We start from the raw sequence: 17,584 nt of genomic DNA on the forward strand, positions 1-17,584 counted from the left end.
CTGAGCTGCAGAGGCGAAGCACAGAGTTAAAACAAACCCTCACGTTGATGTTAGACCCAAAAGAGAGAAATATCAAATGAAAGCATACATTAAGATAAGATAAGATAAGATATTCCTTTATTGTCCCACATGGGGAAATTTCATTGGTGCAACGCATTACCTAATATACCTACTCCTGACATGCTAATATAGCCGTACAGTTGTAACGAACAAGTCTGGTGATGATTTATGGAGTTATGGAGCTCTACCAGTGAAAGCACGACACTGGGAAAGTTGGAGTGTTTTGTTAAAAGAAAAAAGTAAATTCTGCATAATATGTGTCCTTTAATGAGCCCCCTACAGGTCGGACGACTCATTGAACTAAAATGCAGAAAAGATCTTTTTTTTTTTTTAATCTTGCTCAAAATTATGAACAAATTATTTATCCCAGAGTAGTAGAAAAAGCTTCAGTTGTAGTCATCTGGACTCAGTTTGAAAAAATAGACGTTTCGACTCTCATCCAAGAGTCATTGTCAATAAAAGAATTTAGATCGAGAACTCCGATATTAATACTGTTCTGTGGTAAGACCCGCCCATTGGGAGGAGCCTTCCTGAAGTAGAAAGAGTTGTTTGTTTCAACAGAAACTCCCCCCTTGTATCTACCGAGCTAGCCTATTCAGAATCTTAATGGGCCATTAGAATCCTCTTTGTCTTTGTGAGACCCTGGCTCAACCACCCTGAGTAACTGATTAGCATCTGAATGTCCTTGTCCTGGTCCTCTACCTTTCCAGGGGTTCAGTAACCCATTATAAATAACAGGAAGATTAAACCTTAGCCCTCCATTCCTGTTTAAAGAAGGTCTTTCTTTTTTAACAAAAATAGCTTCCTTGACTCCTCTTTCAAACCATCTTTTCTCCCTGCTTAAAACCTTCACCTCACCGTCTTCAAACGAGTGATTAGAGGCTTCAAGATGGAGATGCACGGCACTCTGTGGTCCTGAACTAGTATTTCTTCTGTGCTGATAAAGCCTCTTGTGTAGAGGCTGTTTTGTCTCACCTATGTACCGTTCTTTACAGCTTTCTTCACTGCATTGGATCGAATAAACTACATTGCTCTGTTTTTGAGTCGGCAACTTGTCCTTAGGGTGAACCAGTTTTTGTCTTAAAGTGTTTCCTGGTTTAAAATAAACAGGGACTTCGTGTTGTCTAAAAATTCTCTGCAGTTTTTTCCGACAGGCCAGACACATAAGGGATAGAAACACCCTTCCTTCTCTGTTCAGTTTCCCTTTTGTCCTGCTTCTTGGTTCTCTTCACTCTGTTGAGAGCCCAAGCGGGGTAACCACAGGCTGAGAGGGCATTTTGGACATGTTTTTCCTCTTTCTTCTTGCCCTCTGAGCTGGTGGGCACACCTTGAGCTCTGTGTTGTAAGGTTCTGATCACACCCAGCTTGTGCTGTAGTGGGTGGTTGGAACCAAAGAGCAGATATAGGAAGCCTACACACACGGACCAGTATCTGCTCTTTGGTTCCAACCACCCACTACAGCACAAGCTGGGTGTGATCAGAACCTTACAACACAGAGCTCAAGGTGTGCCCACCAGCTCAGAGGGCAAGAAGAAAGAGGAAAAACATGTCCGAAATGCCCTCTCAGCCTGTGGTTACCCCGCTTGGGCTCTCAACAGAGTGAAGAGAACCAAGAAGCAGGAGAATTTTTAGACAACACGAAGTCCCTGTTTATTTTAAACCAGGAAACACTTTAAGACAAAAACTGGTTCACCCAAAGGACAAGTTGCCAACTCAAAAACAGAGCAATGTAGTTTATTCGATCCAATGCAGTGAAGAAAGTTGTAAAGAACGTTACATAGGTGAGACTAAACAGCCTCTACACAAGAGGCTTTATCAGCACAGAAGAAATACAAGTTCAGGACCTCAGAGTGCCGTGCATCTCCATCTTGAAGCCTCTAATCACTCGTTTGAAGACGGTGAGGTGAAGGTTTTAAGCAGGGAGAAAAGATGGTTTGAAAGAGGAGTCAAGGAAGCTATTTTTGTTAAAAAAGAAAGACCTTCTTTAAACAGAAATGGAGGGCTAAGGTTTAATCTTCCTGTTATTTATAATGGGTTACTGAACCCCTGGAAAGGTAGAGGACCAGGACAAGGACATTTAGATGCTAATCAGGTACTCAGGGTGGTTGAGCCAGGGTCTCACAAAGACAAAGAGGATTCTAATAGCCCATTAAAATTCGGAATAGGCTAGCCCGGTAGATACAAGGGGGGACTTTCTGTTGAAACAAACAACTCTTTCTACTTCAGGAAGGCTCCTCCCAATGGGTGGGTCTTACCACAGAACAGTATTAATATCGGAGTTCTCGATCTAAATTCTTTTATTGACAATGACTCTTGGATGAGAGTTGAAACGTCTATTTTTTCAAACTGAGTCCAGATGACTACAACTGAAGCTTTTTCTACTATGGAACACGCCTGGACGAATGAGGGATTACACCGACATATCCCAGAGTAGCAAATTCTCTAGGTTTATACCTTTCACTTCCTGTTTGTAATTGATGAAATCACACTAGGAAATTACCCAGCAAACACTGGGCCAAAACTCTATCAAATCTAATGTCACATTTTTTTTTAAATTTGACAAATGAAAATATATGAGCACAACTATATTTTGTTGAATTAATGTTTAGAGAGTCTTTTTTTTTCTTTTGTGTAAATTATGCATAAACTTGCACTTGAATGAGTGCATCTAGTGTGATGTCACTTCCTGTCATTTTCTACAGATTTTTCAATGTTTTCTCCACAAATACCAACTTGATTGTTAAACTATCATTTATATGTACACCAGGTATAAACACACCAACATTTGAAAACTGTAAAAACTTGCCATACGTTAAAGACTGTGATTTATCCCAATGAAAACTGGACTAAACCAGGACTAAATGAGGTCTAAGTCAGTGCGATTGTGGAGACGTGATGCTGTGTGCGCTCACTTGTTCAGGTAGAAGAGTCTCAGGGCTCCTGGTTCAGACAGATTGCGCAGAGAGCCACTGCTCCAGCGGCACCGCAACGTCTCCATGTTCGCCGAGAAGCAGTCCACGATGTGTGGCAGGACTGAGGGACAAGCACACATACAGAAGACTTTCACTTCACTGCATCTTAAAGCTGAGGGACCCAACTGTGTTTTGGTAAATTAGTCAATATTATGTTTCCCCTAAAAAAAACATATCGTCAAAAGTAGCTCAAATCCGACGGCTGCGCATTGTCAAAGTACTTTATCAGTTGCTGGTCATAAAGCAGTAGAAAGAGTTGCGAAAAATGTGATAAGAAAAGAATGTTGCATTGAACGTTGAAATTTCTGCACTTTTGTGTTAACTTTGAAAGTCCATTCACTCAACAAAGGCACTTAACTATTAACATTCAACACATTCCTGATGGACTGCATGAATGTAATGTGATTATTCAGTATTGTCATTATCGCAAAAGCCTTTCCTCAAGTGACTTCAAGAGACGGGAGAAAGTGTTTTTGGCCCTCAATCTGCCGGATTACTCAATCATTCCAGCTAAATTGTTCATGAGGACGCGACATTATGGATAAAAGCTCCCATGAGACCCCGACGCCAGCACACGCAAACACCTCCTGTTTCCTGGAAATCCTGCTCGCACCGCGCTTCAGGCCAAATAGCAGAGGGTTCATGTGTGCTAAGCTCCTCACACACACACACACACACACACACACACACACACAGATACACACACACACACATACACACACACACACACAGATACACACACACACACACACACACACACACATAGACACAGATACACACACACACACACACACGCACACAGATACACACACGCACACACAGACAGACAGACACACACATACACAGATACACACACACACACACAGACAGACACACAGATACACACACACATACACACAGATACACACACAGATACACACACACATACACACACACACACACACGCACACAGATACACACACGCACGCACAGACAGACAGACACACACATACACAGATACACACACACACACACACAGACAGACACACAGATACACACACACATACACACAGATACACACACACATACACACACACACACACACACACAGATACATGCACGCACAGACAGACAGACACACACACACAGACACACACACACATGCAAACACACGCACATACACACCTGCACACACGCATGCACATACACACACACACACGCACAGACAGACACACACAGACACAAACATACACACACACACGCATACACACGCACACACACACAAAAATTAAAAATAAGACTTTAAACAACAGGTAGTAGAGCTCAATTCCTCTGTGATGTCATCAATGTGCGACGTGTCATTGAAAACAGACAATTTACACTTAAGGGACACAATTTAAAGTTACAGTTTGAACTATCATTCAACAAAATAAATGTGTTATATGGTGTTATTGTTTGTCAAATCATAACTGTTGTGTCATTTATATGGACTTTTTTTTACAGCATTGTTGCTAGGTTACCTCTTTTGTCCAACTCAAACCAGAAACGACAATGATAAACGTTACAAAAAATGTCAAACTGGGGACAAATAGGCAAAATGTTTATTAAAATCTGAAATAGTGATTTTAATAAACATTTTCACATTTCACTGTTTCGAATGGACTTCAACCAAAATAAACCCAAATCGTAAGGGACACATATGATGCATAATTTCTATTGTATAAAACTTGCATAAATGACTTTATACCTGAGGCGTTCCCTCATCAGGATTTGTGTCAAGACTCCATCTACTGGCAGCAGAGGGAAAAACCAAGGGAAATAAAAAGTAAGAATGCTTTCCCTGACCAGCTAAAGTAAGCACATAGTTGTAATGAAATGTTCAGAATCAGATGATGATTTATGGACCTAAAAAGAGCACAGGATACCTCTTTTCCTTTGATGTCTGTGTTTTCTGAGGCTCAGAGAGAGAGGACTAACAAACAAAATCAAAGTATGTTTCTAAAACAGGTGTTGCAGGTGAACAAAGGCGGAGTGCCTGAGGGTGGGGCTAATCCAGCTCAGAGCAGTATACATACAAGCTTCTCTCAGACCAGCTCCATCAGATTGTCAGAAGTAGATTTTTCGGCGATTTGAGAACGCAGGTGGAAGTGCGCATGCGCACTCCCCCGTGCGAACTGATACAACACACACGTGCGTTTGTTTATTGGCGCGACGGATCGCATCTCTCATCTCCCGTAGATTTCCGTCTACTTCTGAGTCTGCTCGAACAGTCTTTCTCCGTCTTCATTTTGTCCCGTACACTGAGGGAACTTTATTATGATAGATCAATGCGCTTAGACACGCGGAAACGTGGGACGAGCCGTACGAGGCTGCAGGTGAGCGGTAGGTGCGTTCTATGATTGATACGTAGACTTAGATTTGGGCCCAAAAAAATGTCCATTCAACCTTTAATCTACTATGGAACTGGACAAATGAGGTATTCCTCTGACTTTTAGTAGGAAAACTTTAAGGATTTACCTCATGAGGACCTGATTTTTGTCCCCATGAGGGGGGCAGGTCGATTCAGTCCCCACAATGTGTGAGAAACCCAGCCTCACACACACATTCCAGACCCTCGACTCTGCACTGCACCGAAGGATCGACAACACAACAGAACAGGAGACAAAAGAAGAGATTTAGCACTGCTGGACATAAAAATGACTAAAATCAGGAGAATTACAGAAGTCTCTGCAGCTCGAAGAGGGAAAACACAAGCGCTAATTCTAAAGAACCACCCATGAACATGGCACCTCTGGTAAATAAATGCGAGAAAAGAATGATGTAAACCCCCCTTTGTACACATTTGAAAATTACTTGATTCTTTTTTTTTAAATTTGAAAGTTTTTCTATGATGAAAAAATATGTGTTGTCGTTTTATTTAAATGTTCACAATAGCACTCCAGTAAATGTACATGACAGAAACTATTTTGTTGTCCAATTTCAGTGTTTATTAAATGATTAGGACTGAAGGCCTGAGGGACCGAAGGACTGAAGGACTGAAGGACTGAGGGACCAAAGGACCGAAGGACTGAAGGACTGAAGGACTGAAGGACTGAAGGACTGAGGACATGAGACTGAGGACATAGGTCTGAAGGTCTGAAGGTCTGAAGGCCTGAGGGACTGAGGGATTGAGAGACTGAAGGTCTGAAGGTCTGAAGGCCTGAAGGCCTGAGGGACTGAGGGATTGAGGGATTGAGAGACTGAAGGTCTGAAGGTCTGAAGGCCTGAGGGACTGAGGTATTGAGAGACTGAAGGACTGAAGGACTGAAGGACTGAGGACATAGGACTGAGAACATAGGATTGAGGACATAGGACTACAGGTCTGAAGGCCTGAGGGACTGAGGAACTGAGAGAGTGAGGGACTGAAGACATGGGACTGAGGATGTAGGACTGAAGGTCTGAAGGCCTGAGGGACTGAGGGACTGAGAGACAGAGAGACTGAAGGACTGAGGACATAGGACTGAAGACATAGGACTGAAGACATAGGACTGAGGACATGGGACTGAAGGTCTGAAGGCTGACACTCACAGACTTCTGCCACTGCAGGTGTGATCCATCTGCATGTTTTTCCATCCTCATTGATGTTTCCTCGTAGTGGCGTCTGAGTGTGTACTTTGTGTGTGTACTTTGTGTGTATTTGGTGTCATACACACACATGGTGCTGCTGCTGTTGCTGCTGCTGCTGCTGACGGGGCATTTCAGGGAAAGGCTCCTCTGTTATAAATAACCTGTTTACTCCTGAACACAGAGGATAACATCTACTATTTTTTCAACTATTAAAGAATATTTATTTTTATCTTTATTTCCTCGTGGCGTGGACGGCCGATTAGTCCTGCCACGTATCAATCATAAAACGCACCTACCGCTCACCTGCAGCCGCGTGTGGCTCGTCCCCACGTTTCCGCGTGTCTTCATGCTGTCGCATTGATCTATCATAATATAGTTCCCTCAGTGTACGGGACAAAATGAAGACGGAGAAAGACTGTTCGAGCTGACTCAGAAGTAGATGGAAATCTACGGGAGACGAGAGATGCGATGCGATCCGTCGCGCTAATAAACAAACGCACGTGTGTGTTGTATCAGTCCGCACGGAGGTGTGCGCATGCGCACTTCCGCCTGCGTTCTCAAATCGCCGAAAAATCGTCCATTGCGCCTTTAAGATATAATTTAGCTGCTAGCTAGTAGCTTGTGATTTGTAAGATGTAACTTCTGTTAAAAACTGTGAACAAACCAGACAAGTTGAGTTAATTTCAATCTGCAGTTAAGCCTTGCGTTTGATAGTCGTCCTTGTTAAGATAAGATAAGATATTCCTTTATTGTCCCACATGGGGAAATTTTATTGATGCAACGCAGGAAGATACAGAGGTAGATACAGAAGAAAAGAACAGATCACTTATAGGAAGTTTGAAAAACACTCTCAGTAGAAGATCTATTATAAACAAAAACTCCCATAGACAAAACCTCCCATTTCCCAACAAGGATGGAGGGGAAAAATAATAAAGATAAAAATAAATAAATAAATACATAAATACCATTGCATGTGATCACGACAGTAATTGCACATATGACGGAATTGCACATGGTTAGGTCAGTATTTCGAGTGTTCAGGACTAATAGTGTTTGTTATAAAGTCTGACAGCAGCAGGAAGGAAAGACCTGTGAAACCTTTCCTTCACACAGCGAGGGTGGATCAGTCTCTCACTGAAGCTGCTCTCCAGAGCGGACAGAGTGTCCTGCAGGGGGTGACACTCATGGTCCAGCATAGATGTGAATCTAGCCAGGACCCTTCTGTCCCCCACCTCCTGCACCGAGTCCAGAGCGCAGCCCAGGACGGAGCTGGACTTCTTGATGACTTTGTCCAGCTTCTTCCTCTCCCTCTCTGTGATGCTGCTGCTCCAGCAGGCCACACCGTACAGGAGGGCTGATGCCACCACAGAGTCGTAGAAGGTCTTCAGGAGTGGCCCTGTCACTCCAAAAGACCTGAGTCTCCTCAGGAGGTAGAGCCGACTCTGGAGGTGGTTCCGCTGACACCAGTCCACAAAGTCCTGCGCCAGTCCCCTGTACTCCGCATCATCGTCGTCCGTAATGAGTCCGACGATGGCAGATTTGGGCCAAAAAAATCCTCCATTCAACCTTCAAATTAATTCAAGCCAGGACAATATGGAACAATAAGATATTAACCTGGTTTAACAATGGCCCAAGATCAAACAACCACGTCAAAGTTGGTGCAGTTCCTTATTCGTCCAGTAGAGTAGAAAAAGATTCAGTTGTTTTAGTCATGTTTTTGTCTTTGCCTCGTCTCTTCCTGCAGTGAAACGGACTGACTCATCACCGCTCGGCCCTGGCTCCCTGTCGTGCTGCGCTCATTAGCGTCCTTCTTCCTGGTACGTGTCCAGAGCCATGCCCCGGTGCATGGTGGGTAATAATCAGGTCCTCAGAACGTGTCCTCTCCTGTCCAGCGCTGTTTCCAAGAAGCTCAAGGTCCCACACAGGCTCTCTGAAGCGCGCGAGAAGGTGCACTTACGGGATCAATCGGCCTGTTACCGTGGAAGGTCTTGTGGAGGTCAGATCCTTCAGTGGAGCCCATCAGCAGGAGTCTAAAGGTTTTAACCATGTTCTAATGCTGTTTCCTCATCAAACTCCAGCATTGTAGAGCACAATTTAGCTTTAAGTGAATAAGAGTGATCGCTCATGGTGTTTTTTTGGCCACTGCCAGGCAAAATGTAAATGAACCAGTGAGAGCGCTGTGTGTTTTGAATGTTTCTTGTAGTTTATGATTTTTTTTTGGTGCTATTTTATGGTAAATGGTCACATTTTTGTATAGCACTTTTCTACCTTCAAGGAACCAGTCACCCATTCACACACCAGATGTACACAGACACTGGGGGCGAGTTGGGTTAAGTGTCTTGCCCAGGGACACAACAGCAGTATTCACATGAGGAAGCTGCGATCACACCGCCAACCTGTGGGCCAGTGGATCTGATCGCTCTGACCAAGCGGGGAGTCGAACCGCCAACCTTTGAAGAAGACGAGCGCTCTACCACTGAGCCACTGCTGCCCATTATGTTTTATTAGTACATAGATCAACAAAAACAAATGCAACAACACAAAAACACACAAAAACCCACACACAAAGAACAATCTAGACCAAGTGGAACACAAGGTAAAGGTAAAGTAGTTAAGGAATAAAAGTAGAAAATAAGGAAGTGGCATCAGAAAAAAAAGAGGAATTAGAACATATTAAGTTCTGAATAATTGTCTATTTTAAAATGTGTCTATTTTTAAGTTGAGTCCTGAGGTTGTTTTTCCCCATTGTTTATGATCAACATTTAGATTTTTTGTTTTGTTTTATACGATAAACGATGTCACCTACAGTTTGCCACAAAAAAACAAAAACATAAAATTTGACAGATAAAGAGGTTAAATGTTCACCTTTTGGACCATGAACTATATGAGGACAGTGAGTCATCCAGTTACAGTTTAGGAGTTTTCTACCCCTCTTTATGATCCGATTCATCCAAACTCTTTTGCGTTGGACAGAATGTAAGAGGGACTGGCTGGTTTGGTAATGAAGTTTGGAGTAGAGCTTGCTGTTTGCCTGTTTGTACTTTTATTACATCCAAACGCCTTTGCTCGGGGCCCACTGCCCCTAGAACTAAAGCCCGGGACACATGACAGGATGGCCAGACTTTCGATTTGCTCCTCCCCAACTTCAGGGAGAACCAACTTTGAATTCTCGTAAGCAATTTTGAAGTCACTGAGCACCTCAAGGACAGTAATGACTTTTTTTCTCTGCAAATTTACAACACCCAATCCGCAAAACATCGGCTCTCATACAGCTTGTAGTGGTCTTTAAATAATAAAAGTAAGAATAACAGAGAGAGTTCGACATGTGTTCAGCCTTTACTCCATGAAGTTGCTGACATGAAGTCTTTGGCCTCGCCCACAATCAGTAAAACGCTTCTAATCCACTGCCAGCGAGTGTTTTTGTGATGCTCAGAGGGAGAGGACTTACTAAACCGGATTCATCAAACAAAAGTGTGAATGAAGCTAAACACAACTCAATGTGTGTTTTTGACGAGTGTGTAAATTTAAATGTTCCCTTAGGCTGATATGACCATCATTTTGAGTTTTTAAACATGTTTGTTCTACTCATTTTAATTATTTCAATAGTTCTTCACTGAAGCATCTGTTAGCGTCATGTTGATAATAGCCACACTGCCAATGCTTAATCCTAAACAGTTTCCCACTGGACTGTAAATCAGGAAGAAACTTCTTTAAGATGGTTCTGCGCTTGTAAAGTTGGACAGCACTAAACAAAGGCAGGAAGGAAACACTTGTTAAACGTAAATAAACAAGTTATTTCAGGAACAGTTACAGCTACAGAGACAAGTGTAAATATGGACGAAAAGGGTAAAAAGTCTGTCCGAAAGGCACGAAGGTTGTGTTTGGTCCCAGTTTGAGCCAAGTTTAGTCCTGATCTAGACTTTGTTTAGTCCTAGTTCAGGTTTAGTTCTGGGTTTAGTCGAAAATTATATGTAATGGTGGTGTGAGAACTGTGTCATATGAGCCATCTCTGCCTCCTGCTGGTGCCAGAGTCAGGACTAAACATGGACCGGCCTCCTGCTGGTGCCAGATTCAGGACTAAACATGGACTGGCCTCCTGCTGGTGCCAGAGTCAGGACTAAACATGGGCCAGCCTCCTGCTGGTGCCAGAGTCAGGACTAAACATGGACCGGCCTCCTGCTGGTGCCAGAGTCAGGACTAAATTTGGACCGGCCTCCTGCTGGTGCAAGAGTCGGGTCTAAACATGGACCGGCCTCCTGCTGGTGCAAGAGTCGGGTCTAAACATGGACCGGCCTCCTGCTGGTGCAAGAGTCGGGTCTAAACATGGACCGGCCTCCTGCTGGTGCCAGAGTCAGGTCTAAACATGGACCGGCCTCCTGCTGGTGCCAGTCTGTGATTTATATGTTTTGTTGTTCCTCTGACAATGTTTAAATCTAGTCTAAAAAACGTTGTGTTTAGCTGTGAATATGACTGAAGTGATTTTATCTGCAAACTTCTCCTTTAAAGTACATTTACATATAATGACTATTTATGTTTCTGTCGGTTTATATTCTATGTAAAGCACTTTGAATTACTTTGTGTATGTGTTTTGTCTACAAATACACTTGCCTTGCCTTGTCAAATAAATACATTCTTGGTCAACTAAAGACTTGCCTGTGCATCGATTAGTCGACTAAAAGGGGGCGTGGCATTAGCAAACGGTCTCAAATCTATCTCTACGATCTGACTATTTGACCCAAGGTGCAACAGATATCTAAAACAGCAAGCAGAATACATTCACAATTATCTCTCAGAACTCCATTTAAATCTCAATAAAATACATAAATATGGGACTAATAAAGCCATAATCAGGAGGCCATAAACCCGCCCACTTTCGCCTAAGACTATAAAAATAATAATAGTTGTATTTTGATAATTGTAGTCATGAGCTGAACAATACAGACTCTAAAACGCATAAATATACACCCGTCTAGAAGCGTTCAGTTGCCATATTTCAACTTAGGGGTGGACGATATATCGAATTTTAGATCATATCTTTAATGTTGTTTTGACGATGTGGAGATTTGAATATCAAGCATATTGTTAATAGGATTAAAATGGTACAAAAAGAGCTGTATAAAAGTTAAAAAAAAAAAAAAATTGAATTTGTGATAATAGTTTTACAGACATTTCCCATTTGTCTGACAATTAAACTACAAGATTTAAAGACACAATTTCACAAATTTCTGTTTTCCTTGATTGACATAATAATTAACAATAATTCCTATATATTTCAACCATGATTTGACTGATAATGTATTTAAATGACAGGTTGGACAGCTCATTGAACTAAAATGCAGTTAAGATAAAAATAATATCCCAGAATAGCACATTTTTTTGGTTTATAATTTTACACCCTGTTTATAATTGATGACATCACACTAGAAAATTACCCAGCAAACACTTAGCAAACTCATCTAATGTCACAATTTGTTTTTATTTGACAAATAAAAATATAAGAGCGCACCTTTATTTTGTTGAAATATTGTTTAGAGAGTCAAAAATGTAGTTTGTTTTGTGTAAATTCTGCATAAATGTTGACTGGAACGAGTGTCCCTATTGTGATGTCACTTCCTGTCATTTTCGACAAATTTTTCAACATTTTCTCAACAAATATGAACAAAAGATTATTGGCGTGAAACTGTAATTTATATGTACAACAGGTATAAACACGCCAAATAAAGTAAAAAATTAGAAAATCGTAAAAACCTGTCATAGGCACTTTAAAAAACTTCAATGTTACAACAGAAATGATCATTTGCCAAGCCCTGGTTTAGCCACGACATGTTCTGAAATGCACGGGAATCATATTTCAGCCTTCTCTCTCTCAGTGTCACTCTGCTCTCTGCTCGTTTCACTTCCACAGAAAAGCTCCGAGCTCAAACACGTTTCTTAAGTCACCGCGGGAGAAAGTGTAGTCAGAGTATTTCGGCGATAAGCTCGCGGTGAAAACAACACCTCCAAGTTACGCAATGCCGTGTGTCCCGACTCTTGGAAAGACAGAAACTGCAAATGTGCAAATGTGCAAATGTGGAAATAATCAGATGAGAAAGAAATCAGAAATAAGTCCAACCGCGCCCACATTATCCAAACCACTTTAAAGGGCGTTTGACAGGAAAGTGTGTATTCTGGATTGAAGCCAAAATGACTCGGATATCCATTTATGTTCTACCGCTTGTTAGCGTTAGGGGTCACAGGTGAGTGGAGCTTATACCAATGACTTTGGGCCTTAGGCGGAGTACACAGGGGCTCGTCGCAGGATTCTCATTTGGCCTTTTTCTCATTTTCCTTTCATTTGCCATGTCTGTAAAAGACACACATTATAACTCTATATACTCTATGGAAAGTAATGCTGAATGAATGCTTCTATCAAGTTAAATCAAACTTGATTTATAAAGCACTTTTTGTACAAAAATATGTAACTGAAAATGCTATACAGTTCACACACACAAAATGAACAATATGGACAATAGGTTGAGTACAGATGAACCAGCTGAGACCTCATATTTAATCTTATTTAATCATTTTTCTTTTAAACTATACTATACTCCGATACAAAGTTGTGAAAAACTGACAGAACAGTCAACAAATCAGCGAGGAGAAAAACAAACACACACAAGAGCACTCCAAAAGCCCTCCAGTGGGCCGTGTGTGTAAATGTTGTGTGGGCCGGGCTGAAGAAGAGCCTCTCCACATACAGTGGCTATTGTTCCTCTCACACAGAAGGGCCCTTAGCCCGGATTCCAGGGACGCCACAGGACTGAGAACACCAGCATGCTGCCCCCACTGGACTCTCTTTTCCATTTTATAAATCCAATAACTAGTTCAACGTTATCTCAGTCGTGCTGTTTGGTGTAAAACCTGTCAGGATTTTAACATCTTTGTTTTGTTTACATGTTTTCATTAGCTCGTTCCAGGTCATCAGCAAAAATGATTTAAATTAGGGATCCGATATGATCCTGTCTGTGAATGATAGCCAATATTTGCAGGAATCGATATCTTCTTTAAATTCATCTTTTTTAAATCGATAATAAGGCCCAAAAAAATGTATTATTGCTGTAGTAAAGTTCAAAAATATACTTTCTAAAAAACAACTACAATCATGTTTTTGCTTTTTACATGGTAAATTACACAATTAATATCTCCATGTATATTTTGGATTAACTCAACAATATTCAGACAATATTACGAAAGTGCATCAGGAACGTGCTAAAAAACCACCTGTAAATATCGTTTTATGATATCATTTTTAAACATTTGCATTTCTTCATGTCTCCACCCATTTCCAAGTAGCTCCCCAAAGGACTCAGGAAATATACATATTACGCTGAATTATTAAAATTTGATTAATCACATTCCTGTTGGCATTGCATTTACTTTAGATGTTTAACCTTGTGCACTAATACACTGATTTGTGCTATTATTACTATATTCTATAACTATTGCACTGGTAGAACAATCGTTCTTTTTTTTAACGTGGTTGTTTTTAATAATTCCCTGTGCAGCACATTTCAGTTTATACAAAGTGCTAATGTATAAATAAAGTGGATTGCACGCTATGTTTCTTGAAACCGCTAAAAGAAGTAGCTCTGTGCCAGTTTTGTAGAAGTAGCTTTTGGGGGGGGAGATTGAAGACCACTTAAAAAGACCAATTTGATGCACTGAGGACAAACTGTTGTTGTTGTGTTACTTTTAATGGCGGTTGACAGCCAACTGGAAAGGTGCATTTACCACCACCTACTGTAGTTATACGTCTTCTGTAGTTATACGTCTTCAAAGTATGTGTTTCACGCTATACCATAAAAAAAAGTATTGGTGTTGAAATGTGAAAGATTATTTCCAAATCAAACTGAAGAATACCCTCTATATTGTTCCATCCTTGTCTCAAATATTCTGTACATGAGAAGAATATTCAACTGGTCCAACTGCTTTGCACCGAGAACCACAAAAAGCGCTCACACTTTGACAAACTTTTGCTTTCCCAGTTTTAGCTCCACAGTAGCATGAGATTCCTCGGCTGAAATGAGTGTAACACAGACAAAACAGCCGCACAGTTCTAAGTGCTGACACTGGGAATTCTCAGAAAGCTATAAACGGACGCTTGATGTTTGTGGGGTCGAAAGGCTGGTGTGGGCCTCGAGGGGGGTCCCTAAGTGTCACTATATTTAGGTGCCTCTAACAAAACAAGGTCATATGTCAAATCTCCTCGTTTGGTGGCCCTGGTAAAGCTTCGGCAGCAGAGTGACCGTGCTGAAAGCCTGAGCTCCAGCGGCTTAAAATATCTGGAAGTGGTGGATAAAGGACAGAAAATCCCGACTGAAAACTACTGCTCCTCCAAGTTTCTGGGGTTTGAGAGAAGGAATAAAATCTGTGAAAGGCAGAAAGTAAGTACATGACATTTACAATATAATAATATATTTAAAAAACAAAAAGGTTCGAAAACAAGCGTAAATAAAGCTTTTCACAAGCGTTATTATAAATGTGTGTGACTCGATTCGTTTTTAGATATTTCACCAGAAATGTACCATGTTAAACTTTTAATAAATAAGACTAAAATGCAAAGTCCTCATCCAATAAATCATAAAAGTATATGGTACACTGCAAATATATAGGTGGTATATATAATAGGTATATACATCTATATCTATCTATATATCTATATCTATATCTATATCTATATCTATATCTATTTATATATATATGCAATGTACTTATACCTTCCCACTCCTCATTCGTCAAAACAAAATTACATTCCTTTTCCCATTTAATTTTCCTATATTTAGTAGATTGGCCGTCCAAGTCATTGATGCATCCACATACTTTAGATATTATTCCCCTTGAAAATTCAGATTTATATGCTTGAATAACGGTCTCAGTAAGAGCATTATAATTGTTGTTGCTCCAAGTCAAAGGATTCTTTCAACATATCGAAGCTTTTCATTTGATTTTCTTTTACGATCTGGTAAAAAAAAATCTTCAGATTTTTGTTATCAGCCTTTTGTTATCCAAATCTTAAATCTCAGGTCGGTATAGTTTGGCTTATACTTTAGTCATAAGCCAACCAGCTTAATATTTTAATATATTTGTTCAGTTTATATGTTTTGATTAGCTTCTTCCATGTCATAAACTCAGATTTTACCCATGGGTTCGCAACTTCCTCAAAGTTATTCAGCCGTTTGTCATCTGCTTGTACAGGAACCCCCGGCACAACACTGCACTCAATATTTTTCCATTGTGGGACTCATATTCGGGGTCGCACGAGTACAACAGTGCTCTGATCTGAGTTGAAATCAAGTAAAGCTCAACCACCCTTTTTTTCTGGACACGGGGTCGTTTACAATGCAGTATAAATCTAGAGATTGTTTTATTCAATTCATCAAACAATCGGTCGTGGATGAAAATTGGCGTCTGGAATAGGTAGAGAAATCTGGGCACAATGTCAATGGGGGTCACCAGTAGGGTCGGACTTTAGTTTTGTGTATGTTTAGTTCGTATCCAGACCAATATTATCAAGGAAATGCATCACTTTAATTATGGAAATCTCTGGCTTGGTCAGAAAGAAAATAGAATACAATCTGCATCACAGGCAATTTTATGTTCCGTTCCCATGAATTGTTATAAAATGTGTCTGAATGTCATCTTTAAGGCTCGAGTGTCGCACCAAACGTGAATGGACCATAACATTTACCAGAAGAGTAGCAGAAATGTCACTATACGTCCTTGTTTAGACACGGATATAATAGTTAAATTATAAACCACACACTCAGTATTCTAATTTTGCACATCTCCAAAACTACATTTGCAATATTATCAATTTTCTGTTACAATTCCCACATCTATAGTCAAACAATCTGGACATACTAAATAAAAAAAAATCTGAAAAATATTCCAAATTCACATCAATTAGTGAATAAGTACTATATGAATTAAGTAGAAACACAAAGCAGTGATATGAATAATGAGTATAAAAGTCAGAAATAATAAATAATAAGTGACAATCAATAATGAACAATATTCCCCACGTATTCCCAAAGAACAGACCAATTTGAAAGAAGCAAATCAAGGTAAGTGGCGGCAAATGCTCCCGATATTTAAGAGTCTACGAAACATTACTCAAGCAAGCACACAAAGTACACAAAGTACACAAAGTACACAGATAACTGCAGCAGTGTTTGCGCGTCTGGAAAGTGATTGAGAACATATTGCGAGGTCAGTTCCCGGCGCCTTGTGCAAGACTTTTTCCTAGAAAGCACAGCCAGCTCCAAAGGGAAAAACATCCTACACACTGCCATATGTTCCACTGGAGGGAAGGAGCACGTACCTGGTGCTGCCGTGGGCTCCGGTGTCGTGGTGGTGAAAAGGACGGACAAAAGAAGGATTTGGGAGGATTTGGGGAAAGCCATGTTGTTGGAGGTTTAGATGTGTGTGTCCTGCGCGCGACGGCAGAGATGGAACAGAGCGCAGAGAGTCGAATGTCCAACGCACTCACTGACCACTCCTACAGAGAGAGAGGGAGGGAGGGAGAGAGGGAGAGGAGGGAGAGAGGGAGGGAGGGAGAGAGAGAGAGGAGGGAGAGAGAGAGAGAGAGAGAGGAGGGAGAGAGGGAGGGAGAGAGAGAGAGGAAGAGGGGGGGAGAGAGAGAGGGAGGGAGAGAGAGAGGAGGGAGAGAGAGAGAGAGAGGAGGGAGAGAGAGAGAGAGAGAGGAGGGAGAGAGGGAGGGAGAGAGAGAGGAAGGAGGGAGAGAGAGAGGAGAGAGAGAGAGGGAGAGAGAGAGAGGAAGAGGGGGGGAGAGAGAGAGGGAGGGAGAGAGAGAGGAGGGAGAGAGAGAGAGAGAGGAGGGAGAGAGAGAGAGAGAGAGGAGGGAGAGAGGGAGGGAGAGAGAGAGGAAGGAGGGAGAGAGAGAGGAGAGAGAGAGGGAGAGAGAGAGG

The 17,584-nt window shown here is 41.3% G+C and overlaps 1 protein-coding gene across 2 annotated transcripts in view; it reads right to left on the reverse strand.

Moving 5' to 3' along the window:
• Positions 1-17,157, reverse strand: part of LOC140367374 (growth hormone receptor-like) — a 26,534-nt gene extending 9,377 nt beyond the window's left edge. Inside the window, exons 1-2 of one of the 2 annotated variants that reach the window (XM_072453832.1) lie at positions 16,978-17,149; positions 2,973-3,093 (exon numbers count right to left, since the gene is read on the reverse strand). In XM_072453832.1, coding sequence (XP_072309933.1) covers positions 2,973-3,093; positions 16,978-17,059 — 203 coding nt within the window. In that variant the 5' untranslated portion in view covers positions 17,060-17,149. Of the gene's footprint in view, positions 1-2,972; positions 3,094-16,977 lie in introns of both variants that reach the window. The other variant, XM_072453831.1, reaches the window with a different exon arrangement.
• Between the last annotated feature and the right edge of the window lie 427 nt (positions 17,158-17,584).

The sequence above is a fragment of the Eucyclogobius newberryi genome, unplaced genomic scaffold, assembly GCF_026437365.1.
Source record: "Eucyclogobius newberryi isolate DKJ021-1_F unplaced genomic scaffold, fEucNew1.0.hap1 SCAF_2, whole genome shotgun sequence".
Lineage (NCBI taxonomy): Eukaryota > Metazoa > Chordata > Actinopteri > Gobiiformes > Gobiidae > Eucyclogobius > Eucyclogobius newberryi.